The sequence below is a fragment of the Nanorana parkeri genome, unplaced genomic scaffold (assembly GCF_000935625.1).
Source record: "Nanorana parkeri isolate BGI_ZX_2015 unplaced genomic scaffold, ASM93562v1 scaffold3, whole genome shotgun sequence".
Classification (NCBI taxonomy): domain Eukaryota; kingdom Metazoa; phylum Chordata; class Amphibia; order Anura; family Dicroglossidae; genus Nanorana; species Nanorana parkeri.
Genome location: NW_017306271.1, coordinates 5,004,821 through 5,022,967, shown reverse-complemented (window position 1 = coordinate 5,022,967; position 18,147 = coordinate 5,004,821). Strand labels below are relative to the sequence as shown.

At 41.2% G+C, this 18,147-nt stretch overlaps 2 protein-coding genes across 2 annotated transcripts in view; one reads left to right on the top strand and one right to left on the bottom strand.

The window, feature by feature from the left end:
• Positions 1 to 6,787, bottom strand: part of EIF2AK1 (eukaryotic translation initiation factor 2 alpha kinase 1) — a 37,237-nt gene extending 30,450 nt beyond the window's left edge. The window contains exon 1 of the mRNA XM_018567153.1: positions 6,574 to 6,787. Within this exon, the coding sequence (XP_018422655.1) occupies positions 6,574 to 6,679 (106 nt within the window). The 5' untranslated portion in view covers positions 6,680 to 6,787. The remainder of the gene's footprint in view (positions 1 to 6,573) is intronic.
• Positions 6,788 to 8,350: 1,563 nt separating this feature from the next.
• Positions 8,351 to 18,147, top strand: part of LOC108794377 (radial spoke head 10 homolog B2-like) — a 35,582-nt gene continuing 25,785 nt past the window's right edge. The window contains exons 1-9 of the mRNA XM_018565440.1: positions 8,351 to 8,595; positions 10,561 to 10,636; positions 10,710 to 10,778; positions 11,627 to 11,800; positions 12,280 to 12,365; positions 13,629 to 13,749; positions 14,429 to 14,605; positions 16,422 to 16,548; positions 16,943 to 17,067. Of these exons, the coding sequence (XP_018420942.1) occupies positions 8,351 to 8,595; positions 10,561 to 10,636; positions 10,710 to 10,778; positions 11,627 to 11,800; positions 12,280 to 12,365; positions 13,629 to 13,749; positions 14,429 to 14,605; positions 16,422 to 16,548; positions 16,943 to 17,067 (1,200 nt within the window). The remainder of the gene's footprint in view (positions 8,596 to 10,560; positions 10,637 to 10,709; positions 10,779 to 11,626; positions 11,801 to 12,279; positions 12,366 to 13,628; positions 13,750 to 14,428; positions 14,606 to 16,421; positions 16,549 to 16,942; positions 17,068 to 18,147) is intronic.

Sequence of the window (18,147 nt, the reverse complement as noted above, 5' to 3'; positions counted from 1 at the left end):
CCCTCCCCCCCCCCCCAGCCAAATCTATTTTCTTCACATTTTTAACTCTTTATTATCAGTTTAAAAAAGATGCATAGTAAGTTGGGAAAGACTATGAATGTGACATTTTAATAGGTACAATTACACCACTGTAGTAAAGAGAGCGAGAGAGCGAGCGAGCGAAAATATATATGAGATAGACTCATTACATGCAAAGCAAGATATGAAGTTCAAGCCGTGATTTGTCATAATTGTGACGATTATGGCTTACAGCTCATGAAAACCCCAAGAACACCAAATCCACAACCTCAGAAAATTAGAATATTACATGCAATCAATAAAACAAGGATTGTACATAGAACAATATCGGACCTCTGAATAGTATAAGCATGCATATGTACTCAGTACTTGGTTTAGGCCCCTTTTGCAGCAATTACTGCCTCAATGTGGCGAGGCATGGAAGCTATCAGCCTGTGGCACTGCTGAGGTGTCATGGAAGACCAGGATGCTTCAATAGCGGTCTTCAGCTCTTCTGCATTGTCCGGTCTCATGTCTCATCTTTCTCTTGGCAATGCTCATAGATTCTCTATGGAGTTCAGATCAGGCGAGTTTGCGGGCCAATCAAGCACAGTAATCCCACGGTCATTGAACCAGGTTTTGGTGCTTTTGGCAGTGTGGGCAGGTGCCACGTACTGCTGGAAAATGAAGTCAGCATCCCCATAGAGCTCGTCTGCGGAAGGAAGCATGAAGTGCTCCAAAATCTCCTGGTAGACGGCTGCGTTGACCCTGGACTTAATGAAGCACAGTGGACCAACGCCAGCAGATGACATGGCTCCCCAAATCAACACAGACTGTGGAAACTTCACACTGGACAAGCATCTTGCAGTGTGTGCCTCTCCATTCTTCCTCTATACTCTGGGTCCTTGGTTTCCAAATGAGATGCAAAATTTGCTCTCATCAGAAAAGAGGACTTTGGACCACTGAGCGACAGACCAGGTCTGTTTTTCTTTAGCCCAGGTAAGACGCTTCTGACGCTGTTTGTTGTTCAGGAGTGGCTTGACAAGAGGAATACGACATTTGAAGCCCATGTCCAGGATCCGTCTGTGTGTGGTGGCTCTTGATGCACTGACTCCAGCCTCAGTCCACTCCTTGTGAAAGTCCCCAACACTTTTGAATGGCCTTTTCCTGACAATCCTCTCCAGGCTGCGGTCATCCCTGCTGCTTGTGCACCTTTTTCTTCCACACTTTTCCCTTCCACATAACTTTCTATTAATGTGCTTTGATACAGCACTTTGGGAACATCCAACTTCTTTTGCAATTACCTTTTGAGGCTTTCCCTCCTTATGGACGGTGTCAATGATGGTTTTCTGCACAACGGTCAGCAGTCTTTCCTATGATTGCGATTCCTACTGAACCAGACTGAGAGACCATTTAAAGGCTCAGGAACCCTTTGCAGGTGTTATGGCTTAATTAGCGGATTAGAGTGGGACACTTTAAACCTAGAATATTGCACCTTTTCACAATATTCTCATTTTCTGAGATTGTGGATTTGGGGTTTTCATGAGCTGTAAGCCATAATCATCACAATTATGACAAATCACGTCTTGAACTATCTTGCTTTGCATGTAATGTGTCTATCTCATATATTAGGTTCACCTTTTAAGTTGCATTAGTGAAAGAAATGAACTTTTGCACGATATTCTAATTATTCGAGTTACACCTGTACCTGTATGTGGATAGATAGATTTTTTTAAATTAATAATATCAGCGAGAATAGGACGGTGGCAGAGAAGATCAAAGCTGAGAGGGAGATGAAGAAGGAAAAGGAGAGATAAGAGCAGAGGAAAAGAAGAGAGAGGGCAGTCTGAACAGAGAGGAAATAAGACAGAGATGGGAAGACAAGAGGAGGTAGGCTGAGCTCATACATAGGGAGAAAGTAGAGATTGTGCAGGCAGCAAGGCTGAAGAACAAACATTGCTTTGAGCAAAACATAACAAATATAACTCAGAATGTGTACCCATTATCTGATAAAAAATAACAAAAAAGTAAAACACCTCTTGTGTTTGGCCCCATTCACACCAGGATGGCAGCGTTTCAGCGCATTTTTGAAAGCACTGAAACGCAATTAAAAACGCCCAAAAACGCACTATTCAGCACGTTACCATTGAAATCTTTATAATAAGCGCAATGATCAGCACGAGAAAAGTAGCTCAGGGATCATTTTGGGGCGACAGGCGTTTCGGATCACGTGGATTTGCGCGCTTGCATGAACAGTCCGCATAGGAATGTATGGGATTGTTCATGTAGGTGTTTCAGCGAGGAAAATTCTGCGCGACCCAAACGCCCTGGTATGACGGGGTCTTAGAAATGTAAAGGGTTTCCATCATTCAGGTTGATGCCGGCTGGGAGCTGGGCCCAAGAATACCCTTCAATCTCACTCTACAACCTTCACATGATGCAATGTTTTGCAATGCTTTATTACAGTCAGAGTGCAACGCATGAACCATATGATCTCCTTGTAGATTTTCTGGATGAATGTAATAAGCTTTCTGGCAATAAATGTCGCTTTTGGTGTGTTTTTTTAACTTAATGAACAACTCCGACCTGTAGAAATCTTAACCCTTGCAGTAGGACTACCCCTTGCACTGCAAGAGTTAAAAGGAGAACTATGACATGAGTGCTTTTCACTCACCTCATAGTTCTAGCCGACCTGTGACAATGAGACTGTCACAGGTCGGCTCAGTAGATCGGGAGGTGAGCGAACATATAGCGGCATTCGCTCACCTCTCGATCCTGTCACGGCTCTCTGCCGTGACAGGGGAGGGGCTGGATTCTCCCCTCCCCGATAGCGCTGACTGGTGGAACAGACGGGGGAGGGGGCGAGTACAGCTGGCTCTGCCTCTAGATAGACAGAGCCAGCTGTCACTCACGCAGCTGGGCGGATCTCAACATCGATGTCGGGATTCGCTCCGGCGTCTCAGTATAGCGCGAGCTGTGGCTCGCGGTATACTGAGCTTAGGGTAACGGGGGGACGCTAGTTTGTGTCCTCCCGTTACCTTGAGGAGAACTATGGGGAAAAGCCCTGACCCCATAGTTCTCCTTTAAGTGCTCTTTTTCATCTAGGGTCTAAAATAACAAAGATATACTCACCCGTACCTTGGTCCTGTCCCTGCAGCCTCTCTTCCCCTCCACTCCAGTGATGGAATGACCCTCAGCATCCTCACGTCTAATACACTGTATTGGACGCGATGACTCACAGGTCCTTAGACCACCAGAGCGGAGGTGGAGAGAAGCTGCAGGGACAGGACCAAGGTACGGGTGAGTACATCTTTGTTATTTTAGACCCTAAATGAAAAATGATCACTTAACCCTTGCAGTGCAGGGAAGGTGGTGGCACCACTGCAAGGGTTACGTTTTCTTCTGCCCAGAGTTCTTCTTTAAGGTAAGATACGAGTTTACCGTCACAGGGTTTTCCTTATAATTAGCCCATTAGGGAGTAACCATCAAGCTACACCACATAGATAGTGGTTATCTGCACCCTGCATGTCATGTCAGAGGAGGAGAGCTTAGCAGAGTTTTATATTCTATATGTTATCAAGCCCAATGTCACATCCATCTATAGCAAAAACAAACAACATGCCATGCTTTTGCTACGGTGTTTTATACCTTCCGAGGAAAATTAGATCTCCGATGCATTTGATTTAATCACCTCAGTACCAGAGAAAGTTTGTCATGTTGGCGCACACATGGTAAAATCGGAATTTTGGGATAGAAAATGACTTTAAAATCGCTCAAACAATTAAATATTTTCTGAAAGCCGAGGCCCTGTAGAATAAAATATAATACACATTTTTTTTGTAAAATATAAAAGACAGGGTCACGTTGAGCAAATAGATACCAAACATGTCAAGTGTGAAAATTGCGTGTGCCTGTGCAATAGTGGAAAATATGCTACTCAAAATTGTCCATAGGGGACACTTAAAGAGCCTTTATTGTTGTTATTTTTTTTTATATTATTGTTCATCAGTTTAGAGTTAACCGTGAATTACGGCGGCAGAATTATTGCTCTCACTCTGATGTTCGCGATGATGCCGAACATGTGTGGCAAAATCGTTGTTTATGTACGCATGCATACACACGTGTTTATTCACATGCAGATGGCAGGGTTAGTTTTAATATTTTCTTTTTTTAAAGTTTTTATTACATTTTTATCACTTTTTTTTCACATAACGTTAAAAAGCTACTATATGATAGCATTTGGGTGTGACAAGTTCTCTTTATGGAGACATCAGGGGTCTATTAGACCTCTGACGTCTCTCCTGTCCTCCAATACAGACACATAAGGGGCTAATAAACCAATGTGATTGCCATAAAAGGTAAGAGTAAAAAAAATTAAAATTAAAAGTCACACATAAAAATACATACCATTCCAGTGCGTTCTGCAAAAATACTGCAAGCACTATTTCTGCAGATCGCACTGGACCGGAACGCACACACTAATGTTCCTGCTTTCCGGGTTGTGGGCGATCGCACTGCGGACGGGAGGGCGTGGCTGTGGCGCCATTGACTTCAATGCACCACCACGACCCCACCCCCCCTGAACGCAGGGAGACGGCCGGCTTGCGTTCCAGAGGCGGAACGCACTGGAATGCGGAGTTTGCGGTGTGAACTGGCCCTTAAAGCGCACGCCTATGGACAATTGTGGGTAGTTTCCTGCAATTTTGTGGGCGCGCGCAATTTTAAAAGGAGAACTATGGGGTTAGGGCTTTTCCCAAAGGGTAACGGGAGGACACAAACTAGCGTCTTCCCTCAGTATAATACTGAGATGCCGCAGCCGGAACGGATCCCGACAATGCTGTCTGGATCCACCCAGCTGCGTGAGTGACAGCTGGCTCTGCCTATCCAGAGGCAGAGCCAGCTGTACCCGACCCCTCCTCCGTCCGTTCCGACAGTCAGCACTGGAGGATCGGACAGGGGAGGAGGGAAATCCCTGCAGGGAGCCGTGAGTGAGAGTCACGGCTCTCTGCAGGGATAGATCAAGAAGTGAGCGAGCAACGGTATGTGTTCAGCAAATATGTTGCGCTCGGTCTATTGGAGGGCCACCACAGAGCCCCTCCTTCCTTTTCAAAGTTTGTTCACAGCTTGAATTAATATCACGATTTAAATTTTAGTTTTCTGTGTTGTTTTACTACACCGCTGGCCAGAGGTTCACGTGTTTAAAATATACATGCCGAACCAATGAGGTTGATCACTGGCACTAATTCTGAAGGTTCCAGTGTTGATTTTTATTATTCTTATTATGTTTGTGTGTTGAACCTTCTAGTCATATGTAAATAATCCACTTGAATCAATTTTTTCACACGGATTGTTGTAATTTTTACACAGATTTGTTTATTAACACTTTAGTGTGCAGTTGGTTCACATAGACCGAGCGCAACATATTTGCTTTACATTTGTTCACCTATACACATTGTTGCGGCTGGTCCAATCAGGTAGTTAGGCACGCATTCCCAGCGCAGTGATTTCTGTGATAAACGGTATGTGTTCGCTCACTTCCCGATCTACTGATAGTTTCCTTATCACAGGTTCGGCTCCGACTGCCGTTCCCGGGCCCGTAGGAGGGGCAACGGACGCAGAAGCGATCTGGCGACAGGTAAGTCGCCAGGATCGCTTCTGTTGTAAAGCCGACAGTCGGCTCTACAAGTTTAAACAGACTCCCAGCGGCAAAAGTCACCGGGAGTCTGTTTAAACAGCCCCGATGCTGGCGACGTCAGTCACGGAGGGGTTAAGGTATCCGTTTACCCAATGTGACCCCATCTTTTATATTTTACCAAAAACATAAGTGAACAGGGTTTTTTTTTCTCTCAAAATTGTTGGTATTTTATATAAAGTTTTTGTTTTGTTATATAGTAAAAAATAAAAAAACCCAGTGGTGATTAAATACCACTGGGGGGTTTTTCTGTCCCCAAAAAATGATATAAAACTAATTTTAGTAAATCGTTGCATGACGGAATAAATGTCAAAAGTACCGCAGCGCTGAATACTGAAATATTACCTGGACAGGAAAGGGGTGTAAACACCGCAGTCATCAAGCGGTTAAAGTGAATCAAAATTAAAAAAACTTTTGTTTTGTATAGAGCAGGAGGTGAGAGGAAATGCATAGATGGTTGTCACCAGAAAAGGTGTCCCCATTGGAATGTTTCACCTCTATTCCTGTTCTGGACACAGTTGTAAGAAGAAGGTAGTTTTTTTTAGATGAGATTGAACCATAAAACCCATGGACACACATTCTCCTCCTGAATTACTTTTTATTTTTTTGCAGCAAAAAATATATATTTTTTTAAATTGGATATTTGCTGTCAATAAACTTGATTTTTTTCTCCCTCATTGTCATTAACAAATCTGAAGAGGAAAACAAACAATCTGTTATTGCCATGATAAGTGACTACAACAAGGGTGACACCAGTAAGGAGAAGCCCAATGTCATCTCTCTCCGTGTCATAGTCGGGTGTCCAGGTGACGGCGGAGATCACAGCTGGTACACAGATCTCAGCACACATGGCCGTGCAATCATTACATCAGCCCAGCACTCACCATCCAGCTCTATGTCCGGCTCCTCCGGGTACTGGAACACCGGGTTACCGTCCCTCTTCTTCATAATCACCTGGCCAGAGGTGTGGGGTACCGGGCGCTCCCCCATAGACACTGGCTGTAATGCCCTACCCCCACTACACACTGTACATGGTCAGAACACACACTCCACTAATAGAGCCCAGCAACTTACACACTGCACCATAGACAGCACAAGGAGCTGGATAGAGCGGCCAAGACTTCCGCCACTGGATGGCAATCCGATCGGAAGTCGAAGGGCACAGGTACGTGAGGTGGTTCTAACTTGTTTATCGTTTATAGTCCTCTCAGATCTTCATTAGCAACTGAGCTCAAAACACAAATATGTATGTGCACGCGAATATTGGAAGCGCCAAGACGGATTGACTGGAAGTGCTTTAAGATTTGCCAACTACAACATGGCGATGGAAGGTTCCCATTGGCTGAAAGGAATCAGATGGGTTAAGGTTTCCATAGAGATAGAGATACTTCCTTGACGCTCAAGTAAGAGTTCTTATCCGTTCATGTTTTGGTAAACCTATGTACTTGTTATTCCAGCAACGTATTATTATTATTCTTTTTAGGAGTAGCAGTTGTATTAGTATTATTAGTAGTAGTAGATATGCTACTACTACTATCTATTGAGTATTACTTATTAAGCATTATTATTAGTAGTAGTAATTTTAGGAGTAGTAGTACTGCTATTATTATTATTATTATTATTAGTAGTAGCAGTAGTAGTTTTATTACTATTATTATTAGTAGTAGTGGTAGCATTCACGTTGGCCCTATTAGTGCTACTGTTAGTAACAGTTGTTGTAGTAGTATTACTATCATTTTTGATAGTAGTATTTTAATGTTTAGTAGTAGTGAGTGGCAGCATTAATTTTAGCAGTATTAGTACTACTATTAGTAATAGTAGTGGTTGTTGTAGTAGTATTACTATCATTATTGTGAGTAATATTTTAATGTTTATTATTATTAGTAGTAGTAGTAGCATTAATTTTAGCAGTATTTGTGTTACTATTAGTAGTAGCAGTAGTCGTAGTAGTGCTATCATTATTGTTTTAGTATTTTAATTTTTATTATTAGTAGTAGTACTATTATTATTATTATTATTATTGTTGTTGTTATACATTATTATAAAGCAGTGATGCATGCTTTATACTATATAAAGTTTATAGCTATCCTTGTGTTTCCTTGCTTTGGAACTTTGAAGCCTGAGTATCTCCATCAATTCTAATAAATGTGAGAAAAAACAAGTGTGCCGGAGAAGGAAGGACTCGGCACCTAACCTGTTTGAGGTCATGTGACAGAGCTCTCCTCCTTTCGGCGAGTGTTCTCTGAAGCGTTATGTACAGAACACACAGCAGAACATCAAAGGCTCCACATTTCATACATTTTGTATGTTATAAGTTTAAACAGTTTGTTAAGTGAACATTTTCTACTCTTTTAGTGACTCCAGCACAATAACCTTAAAGTGACATTAAACCCTCAGATTTTTTAACATAAACCAATACTGTAATGTGTGCCTTACTGTAATCCATGGTTGTTTCCCTTCTCTTTGCTGCTCTTCCTTTTAAATCTGCTCTCATGCTAGGCAGAACTTCTGTTTTGCAGCAGACTGCCTTGTCTCGGGAATGGATACATGGTGTCTGTGTGTAGGGACAGGGCAGAAACTATTCTATTCTAAATACAAAATTGTGATCTTAAAACATTTGTATGTGATTTTTGTGATTGGTGGTGATTAGGAGTTCAGAATATGGGGAAAACTAAGAAAAAAAATGAGAAGAAGGCGGACAAGTTGACAGTTGATACCCCTGAGGATTCCAGCTCGAAGATCTCATCTGTATCTGTTACCCCAACTGAAGAACTTCCTACATTCCTTGAACTTGTTTCTGAAGACATAACTGCAAAGACAGAGGAGTCTCCAACCAATGTTCCTACCATTGTCCCTTCTCCAGAGCTGTATGAGAAACCTGCTCTAACTCAGATTATCATAGAAAAGTAAGTACATCCTTAATGCTGAAGGTCATTGTAAAGGGAAACTGTTTAAAGGAGAACTATGAGGTGAGCGATTTTCACTCACCTCATAGTTCTAGCCGACCTGTGACAATGAGACTGTCACAGGTCGGCTCAGTAGATCGGGAAGTGAGCTAACACATACCGGCGTTTGCTCACTTCTCGATCCTGTCACGGCAGAGAGCCGTGACAGGGGAGGGGCTGGATTCCCCCCTCCCCGCTCCGATCCTCCAGCGCTGACTGGCGGAACGGACGGGGGAGGGGGCGGGTACAGCTGGCTCTGCCTCTAGATAGGCAGAGCCAGCTGTCACTCACGCAGCTGGACAGATCCAGACATAATTGTCGGGATCCGTTTCAGCTGCGGCGTCGCAGTATCCTGCGAGCTGTGGCTCGCGGTATACTGAGCTTAGGGTGACGGGAGGACACAAACTAGCTTCCTCCCGTTACCCTTAGGAGAACTATGGGGAAAAGCCCTAACCCCATAGTTCTCCTTTAATTCTTTCACAATAGTTGTATTTTTTAAAGATGATTTTTATTGAGTTTGCATGAGTAACAATACAAGAAAACAACACAAAAAGAAAAAACAATCCCCTACCCCATCAACAGGGGCCAAGGGGTACAGTAACAGTTATGTAGGCATATCTGTGGTATGACAGTACACATGATTCATAGCAACATCATGTAACCGTACACAGATGTCGTGGGACACGTAAGAATTGAGCAATACACAAATGTACACAGCAGTAGTTGTACAATAATATAAATCAAATAGTGGAGGAGAGTTTGCTATGGTGCAAGGAGAGGAGAAATGCGGTTGCTTTATCACTCTGCAAAAGTACTTACATTCTTCCTATCTATTTTTTGTTGTTCATGTACTGTATGTAGATTTTTATACACAGTTCTCACAACTGCTATCTAGGGATTTCTGGAGAGCTGTGACAGGAGAGTGGGAGCAATACAGAGTTCACCATAGCCTCTATGCAGATGTATTGTTAGGTGGGATAGTAATAGGAATGTCATTTCAAATATTCCTGCAGTTTGGCTACTCTAATGTATCTATATTTATGGACAACTGAACTAAGCTAAGCACATAACAAATACCAAATATGTCTGTTTCTTAGTTGTTGATGGAACAGTAAAGCCTCCTTAAAAGAGAAGGTATTCACACGACTCATTTCATCACATATCCCAAAAACAAGCTTATTTCTCATTTTAGGGCAGTGGGTGGAGTCATGCAAATCATTGCTTTATGCCTCTTTGGCCAGATACACATCCAGAACCTCTGATGTATAGTGCAAATATAACCTCATCTTATAAAGCCATTTATTTCAAACTGTACAGAACTGTTTCAGGCTATTTGGCCATCATCAATGTAGTGCATGGAAACCATAGCTTTTATGGAGTACGGCTTGGGGTTCAACAGGACAGTATAAACATACAAGTTATGGTGAGAGGGTTTTGGATAGAATAGATAAGAGTTTAAATTGTTTGTCAGGTTTTTATATTTGTCTGTGACCTTTACATCCTGGTCCTGTGAGGCCAATACAACATATGGGTAGGATGGTTTTCACTGGACCAGGGAGACATGGACAGCAATGGAAACATTTTCAGAAGTTTTAAACCAAACCGCACTATGCATAACAATGTGGTTTTGATTTTGTATGCATCCCTTTTGGAGATATTTCCCATTGCTTCCTGTCTTGACAGGGAGTGAGGGGGAACTTTCCCAACAGGGACACAAATGGCAATACAAACAAAACAGAGGTGCTAACCCTTTTCCCCCTTTAAGCAAAACAAAATGAAATATTCTGGCTGTAGTTGAGCTTTAAGTCTTGGGTGGATTAAGGTAGCCAAAAATTATCCAGATTTTCGATCTCAAGGTATGTATAATTCTGTTGAATGCTCATTATTATATAAAGTAAACAACATTTGTTTTGTCTTATTTTAAAGATATGAAGGAGAGTTGGTGCATGGGCTGTATGAAGGAGAAGGAGTTGCTTATTACAAAGATGGAAATGTTTACAGAGTGAGTTCTTGATGTATTTTTTATCCAGTGTATTTGTTTAAAAGGTTTGTAAACTAAATGTCTCCATTTTCAGGGCACATTTTCTGAGGGGCTCATGCACGGCAAAGGAACATATACATGGGCAGACGGAGTAACATATGAGGTAACAGAATCCTATACATTTCATATTTTCCTTGTGGCTATACATCCTACATGGATCCTGTCTTTCTGCCCTTTAAATCAGGACATGATATTGGATTTTGTAAGTAATAACCTCCTTTTAAAAATCCTTGTTTCTTGGCTGGTATCCTGACTCACCCACTGAGTCACCCACCTGTAACTGAGTCACGCACCTGTAAGATCAGGAAAGTCAGAAGTACTTAGCTACACACAAGTTCTGAGGCAGTTAATATCCAAGTCCCATCGCACTCCTGACCAGTAATTCACTTCTGGAAAAGGGGTGTGCTGCAGTGACAAACATATGGTGCCTCTCAATATCAGAGAAGAAGGGGTCAATGGCACTCCAGAATGCTTATCAATACATCTTTATTGACACATGCTCAGTATCACCTAAGACAATGTTTTGGGGCCACACAGGGTGATGTTTTGGCTGATGAAGGGGACTCTGCGTGGCCCCAAAACGTTCCGTTATGTGATACTGGGCATGCATCAATAAAGGTGTATTGTTCAGCATTCTGGAGTGCCAGTGACCCCTTCTTTTCAGTTCTGAGTTAGTGACTCAAAATGTTAAAGAAAGGGGGTGAGCTTGTAAGTCAGGTCACTGGCAGTTTCAGTTGGAGTTTAAAAATGGAAGCCTTCTTATTTCTCCCATGATAGGTTATCTTTAGTTAAAAACAGAATTCAAACAGTAAAATACACATTTAAAATACGTATATCTTAGCTATGTTACCTCCCAAAATATGTGTACCTCTGGGCAACCACTTTTTTGCTTCACATACCTATGTCATCCATGTCACACTATGTAACCAAAGCTTTTTTTTTTTGCCCCAGGGTCAGTTTTCTATGAACTTCCTAATAGGACATGGCATATACAAGTGGCCTAATGGCAGCCATTATGAAGGACAGGTGTACAACGGCATCAGACATGGGGTCGGGATTTACATATCTAGTCACCAGGAGATTTCATATGTGGGTGAATGGTACGAGGGCAAACGCCACGGCAAGGTAAGCAGTACATATCAATAAATACAGTGGGCCTCATGCATAGAAGTGTCCGACTGAAAAGCAGCTCTTGTTGTGCAGAGCTAATTAGGTTCTTATTTTCATGTTTCCAGTACAGCATAGTAGGATAATAAGGAGAATCTGATTTGTTGCTATGGCAACAATGACTGTTTGTCTTTCTGACACCTTAGGGCTCATGTTGACGGACATTGTTTTCCTGAATCTGAAAAACATTTGGACCTTGTGTCAAATGCAGGTCAGCAAAATCCCATTGACTTTAACTGAGAAGTACACATGGCAGTTCAGAGCTCTCCTGACCTGCTTTGCGTTGTTTTTCTTTGGTTGCAGCATTTGAATACAAGGCTCGTCAACATGAACCCTTATGCACAAATGACAGTGTTTTTAGACAGCTTTATGTTATCAATTTTAAATAGAATGGCAGCCAACATGGATTCTTAATGATCATATGCCTTTTATTGCAGGGTTTGATGTATTATGATTCAGAGGAAACATCATGGTATGAAGGGGAATGGATTCACAATGACAAGGAGGGCTGGGGAGTACAGCAGTACGTATGATAATCCATTGGTTTATATATGAAAAATGAGCAAGTATGATGATATCGCTCTTGTTCTTCTATATTAATATCAGTTCTTATGTAATAGTAATAAGCAAAAACACAAACTGAGGGATACAGTAGAGCTTGTTTGCTTGGATTTCCTAGGAGTAATATGATGGGTGGTACAGCAACATTTTGTGGTAGAGCTACTGCTCCTTCAAGAGGTAGCTGCTGCTCCTTCAAGAAGTGTCTGTTGGGATGGCTTGGGTATCTTATATGGATACCCTCTGGGAAGTCACCAGGAAGATGTAACAGGTACATTCAAGGGGTACAGGCTAGGAACCTTCTGGAAAGATTATATCTTCCTGGCAAATGTCTTAGGGTAGCCATGTGCCGCTATATGACTGATAACCACAGTTAGTTAGCCATCTGCTCATCCTTGAACTATTACTATTGAGCTGCAACATTTTTTTTGTTGGGTATAACTAGTCTTATATTTCCAAAGAAGAGCAAAATTATTTGCTTTGGGATGTCCTACTTGCTCTGCAAAATCTGCAGGATTAAGGGAAATCTTAGAAATGTTATTATTATTATTATGTCTTTGAATGGTTTTAGTGTTTTTTTTGGTTTGTTGCTTTTATGTTTTATTCCATCTGTAAACCAGCTAACAGATGTTAAAAAGAAGTAGAACATTAGCAAGTGATCTGGTTCCCAAGAGACCTTTTTCTCAGCTAAATTAACATTAACATACTTATACATAAGGTATCACAACATACCTTGTCAACCAAGATTTCTAAGTTGACCTATTCATTTTATCACCAACAAAGTGAAGGTGGTTATTCTGGCCTGTGATGCCCAAAAGCCTGATTGTGTCCCAGTCCTATTGGAATTACAGTTGGTACGCATACGCATTAGATGATCATTGCATACATAGGCAAAATTTGACCAGACCAGATTTGACCTAACCATACTATTATGTCGATAGTTACCAGCCCCCAAAAAAAATCACTGATGGGGGAACAGTTGTCCCACATTGTTGGAATTTCTTTTTAGCCAACACCTTTTGGCCTTTCCTTGCCAAAAGGCCATCACCTGCATATTATTTCCCAAGGAATAAATGTGATGCTTTTGCACTATGCAACAATCATTTGTAAAAGATGTAAGCTGATATCTATGTATAGCCTGTTATGCAATGGTGTACTTAAATACTGTTTATCTGTTATCTTAAAAATTGGTATCAGTACCCTGTAAAATTGTGATCACATTTAACAGTTTTAAGTCAGGAAATATCTATGAAGGCCAGTGGAAGAATAACAAGTTTCATGGACTGGGGAAGATGAGTTGGATAAACTCCAATGAAGAATACATGGGCCAGTGGGAGAATGGCATACAGGTACTGACACATTCATAGCTGCAAAATATTCACTATTCCATCCCTCCAATCAGTAATTATAGGGAAAATCAGGGTACCTGAAAGACACACCATTACTACCGGCCACAGCCACATTGACCAGTATGATGAAAATTGTTTTCAAACTATGAAACAGTTTCAAAACCAGCATTTTGCAAACATGTTATGTAGATACAACTATAATAACATAGCAGAACTCATTAAATAATGTTTTGTGTAACAATGGAACCAGCACTCTTAGTTCTAAATTGTTCTTCCACATTTACTCTCTTAATCTGTTGCCATGAAGTGTCCTAGGTTACACAACATGTAATTTAGTTTTTAAAGGAACAAGGGCTGTAATCATGATCCTAGCTTCACTGCCTGGTGAGTCACTGACCTGGGACAAGCATGTAGCCAATGGTGTCAAAAAGTATGAATGTTCATTTTGTATTCTTTTTATAGGTCAGCGACTTACCAAATAGTGAAGCCAGATTTTGTATATAAGCAGTGACATCTTCCTGATCCTTTATCCTGTCCCATATATGGGTAATGTGCCCATACACGGGCCCTATATTTGGTACATTTAGGCACATTTGGGTGGTGGTCTTTTTGAACATAAAATAAAATGTAATATGGATATAACATTACTGCTATTCTCAAGTTTTAACCCTTTATACAGAATGGTCATGGGACCCACACTTGGTTCTTAAAGAGAGTGCCTGGGTCACAGTACTCCTTGAGAAATGAATATGCCGGGAGTTTTGTCAATGGGCAGCGTCATGGACCTGGCCAGTATCTGTATGCCAATGGCGCACTGTATAATGGGGAATGGAAACACAACAAAAAGCATGGAATGGTAAGTGTAAAATGCCCAAACAATAAAGCACAAGCGTAAAAGTGTCTGGACAGTACATCACCTATCAGATTATCTATTTTGTTATTCAACTGCATTCTGAGAGAATGAAAATGAGAATGTACTTACCGTGGGCAGTAAGATGTGTCTTTCCTTCAGGCACATTAATGCATGTAATTCCAATTATTTGTTTAGAAATTCAAAATTTTAGAGTTTTAGAGCTAATAAAATACATATGACCGGGAATGGGAGAAACAGGAATTGCCAACCCAGAAGATGGGGGTATTAAAGCAACAGTAAGGGCCCCATGATATAAACTATAACAATTAGCCCTTTTTAAGTGGGCTTGGTCATAGTCAAATCTACTTTTTGTTTTTAATAATTTCCATGAAGCTGGCATGACAATCTTCCATTGTCCTCACTGCAGCCATGACAGGCTGCTGTCAGCTTCCTGCTGTATGCCTCACAAGCAAAAAACAGGCAACATTAAATGTATCATCACGCATAACTCTTTCATTACTCTGGAATAGGGGTTATTAATGAAGTATCCATACCTTTAGGCGTAATGGAGACAAATTATTGAATCCTCACCATCAGTGATGCGACTGGATTTATTAAGGCAAGATTCTCTACATGACTTTTTCGTTTTGGATAGAGACGAGGAGGGTTAAAATCACTGTCAGTGGGTAATTCCTGGTGCTGGCATTTATTAAAACTGAAAAGTAGGTAGTTGTATTGTAGTCTACAACAGCGGTTGCCAACCTTTCGGACCTCATGGACCACTTAATTCATCATTTTAAATCCCGCGGACCGCTAATATGATTTAAAAAAAAAAAATATATATATATATTTATATATATATATATATATATATATATATATATATATATATATATATATATATATATATGTATATATATATATATATATATTCTCATATGTGTGTGTATGTATATCTATATCTACAGATATCTATAGATATCTATAGATATAGATATATATACACACACGCACACATATGAGAATATATATATGAGGAAACAAAAAATATGAGAATATATCTATATATAAATACAGTATATATACACATACATACATAGGTGCGGGTGTGCCTGCAAGAGTGGCAGTGCTGGTGGAGGGAGGGAGCGGTGCCGCCCACCCCGGCCCAGTAATAATATTTATTGTTTCCCCCCTATCGAATCTGCCACTGGCCCTGCTGGCGGCGCCCGGGGCACATGTCCCTCCTAGCTTCAGCACTGCCCCCAACCACGCCCGTGCCTCCCCTTCCCCCACACTGGGCCACTATTACTTGGCTTCTCCCCACTTTTTCTATGTTCCACAGCCTGCTCAGTCCGGGTACTGATGAGATGCCCCGCCTCCTGCAGAGCCTGCACCGTACTGAGAGCCGTGCATTCCTTGTGACAGCCGCTGCTTGAGAGGCAGCCCCGGAGCCTCCGTGCCGCTTCAATGACGGCCCAGCCTGCACAGTATCAGAGGGGCCCGGGGACCACCAAATTTTCTCACAGACCACCGGTTAGCGACCGCTGGTCTACAACACCTTCAAGCTTGTCCACACAAAAAAAAAATCCTAAAATCCAAAATGTTCATAAATCATAAGATTTAGTTTCCATATGATATTGTGAAATATGTTTAAATGTATAATTTTGTACTTTGCTTCTTTGAAAAGTTGTTCTCTGCTTACTGAAAGAGAATCTCTTTCTATGCATGTCACTTGTACATTTTTGCTCTGTGTGTTTGTTCTCAACAGACGCTGATTTGTAACAGATCATCATTTTTAATGCTGTCTTTTGCTTTTTAGGGCAAGTTTGTTTTTAAGAATGGGAGGATCTATGTTGGTGATTTTACAAATGATCAAATATCCGAATATCCAAATTTCAAGTATGATAGAGTGAACACCCCTGATCTAAGTGGAATTCGTACCCAGAGTCCAGGAGGAGCAGGTAGGCAATAGTAGAACAAGTCATACAGCTATACAGGGCTTCATTTATCAAATTGTCTGAGCAATCATGTTATTGATGTTCATGATAGCACACAGCCATTTTGGCATCAGGTAAAGCTTGACCCTTGCCACGGAACTTTTACACACCCAGAGCGTCTGTAATCGAGCACTTCTCCTTTATGTAATAAACTAACATGAGATGTCAAACAATCAGCCTAGCCCTACAGCCTTCATATACTTCTAACAACAATTTATCATGCCGTGCAGGTATCTGTGCATGTTAGATAAGCTGGTCATGACAGATGACCTTATAGGAAATGTTTCATGGTTTCTCAAAATGTGAAAATTCAAACACTGCATTGTTTATAATTATTTCACAGGTACTTTGAACACCTCCCCAACTAACACAGGGATACCAAGTTTAGCAGGGTCCTACATGGAACTTGATATAACATCATTATTGAATACATTTCCAGAGAATCAGCGATCAGAGGAGTTGAAGCAGGTAGGTATATATAATAATGGTGGCTTGGTAGCATTGCTTTCAGATTGTAAGTTACCCTATCTGTGCAACAGCCAGAAAAATGTTTTGAGTGTTAACTGTTGTATAGTATAATCCAGCAGTTCCTAACTAGTGGCTCAGAATTCACATGGAGATTTCAGATCCCTCTGTTTTTCATCTGGGCAGCCTGTGTTCAGTTCATTATAAGTGAAGTACCTGTCTTGCCTGAACACCAGCTGCATCATACAGTTTTTATAGCCATGGCTCTCTAATTTATATCCTTTCTGTAAACTGTTGATGCTTCTTCTAAATTAAAACTGCACTGAGCACTGTTTGTATCTAAAAAACAGCCTCAGTGCCATTATAGATTAAAACATCTACAATTTGTACTGTGAGAAAACAATTATGTCTCTGCATCTAGTTTCTTAGAATGAAAATGTAAAATTGTTTCATACCTACTTTCCTTTCTTGATTTATCTCCATAGCAGCATACAGATGGGTTGACTCCAGTCCATAGATCTTCAACTTACAGCCCCTGCATGTTCAGTTACTTTCTCCCCTCTAACTTTTTTGCATACATGGGTAGTGAATGGATCTACCGAAAGGGCAAGTAGTAAAAGGAAGGCAGCCTTGTTGGGTGCCGTATAGGATTGGGAATGGGCTGGAAGTAGAATGAGCCCGACAGTTTAGAGCAGGAGTCTCAAAGTCAATTAACTCGGGGGCCATTGGACAAATTTTCTTCTCCCATTGGGGATCCACTTGTCAAGTTTCGCTCTTCAAAATGTGTTTTTTCTTGCAGCAGGAATCCCTGATGTGGCATTTACAAGCGGCAGCTGTCACCCATTCAAGTTAATAAGCAGGTGACAGCTGCTGCATGTAAACACCTGCACACTGCATGTAATGGTATGTGATATGATAACATGCAGTTAGAAAACAGTCACTCTCCCTGGACACATTGATCATGCATCCAGGGAGAGTGATTGATTCCTAACCACATGCAATCAGATCACATACTATTACATGCGGTGTTCCGGCATTTACATGCAGTGGCTGTCACCTGATCATTAACTTGAATGGGTGACA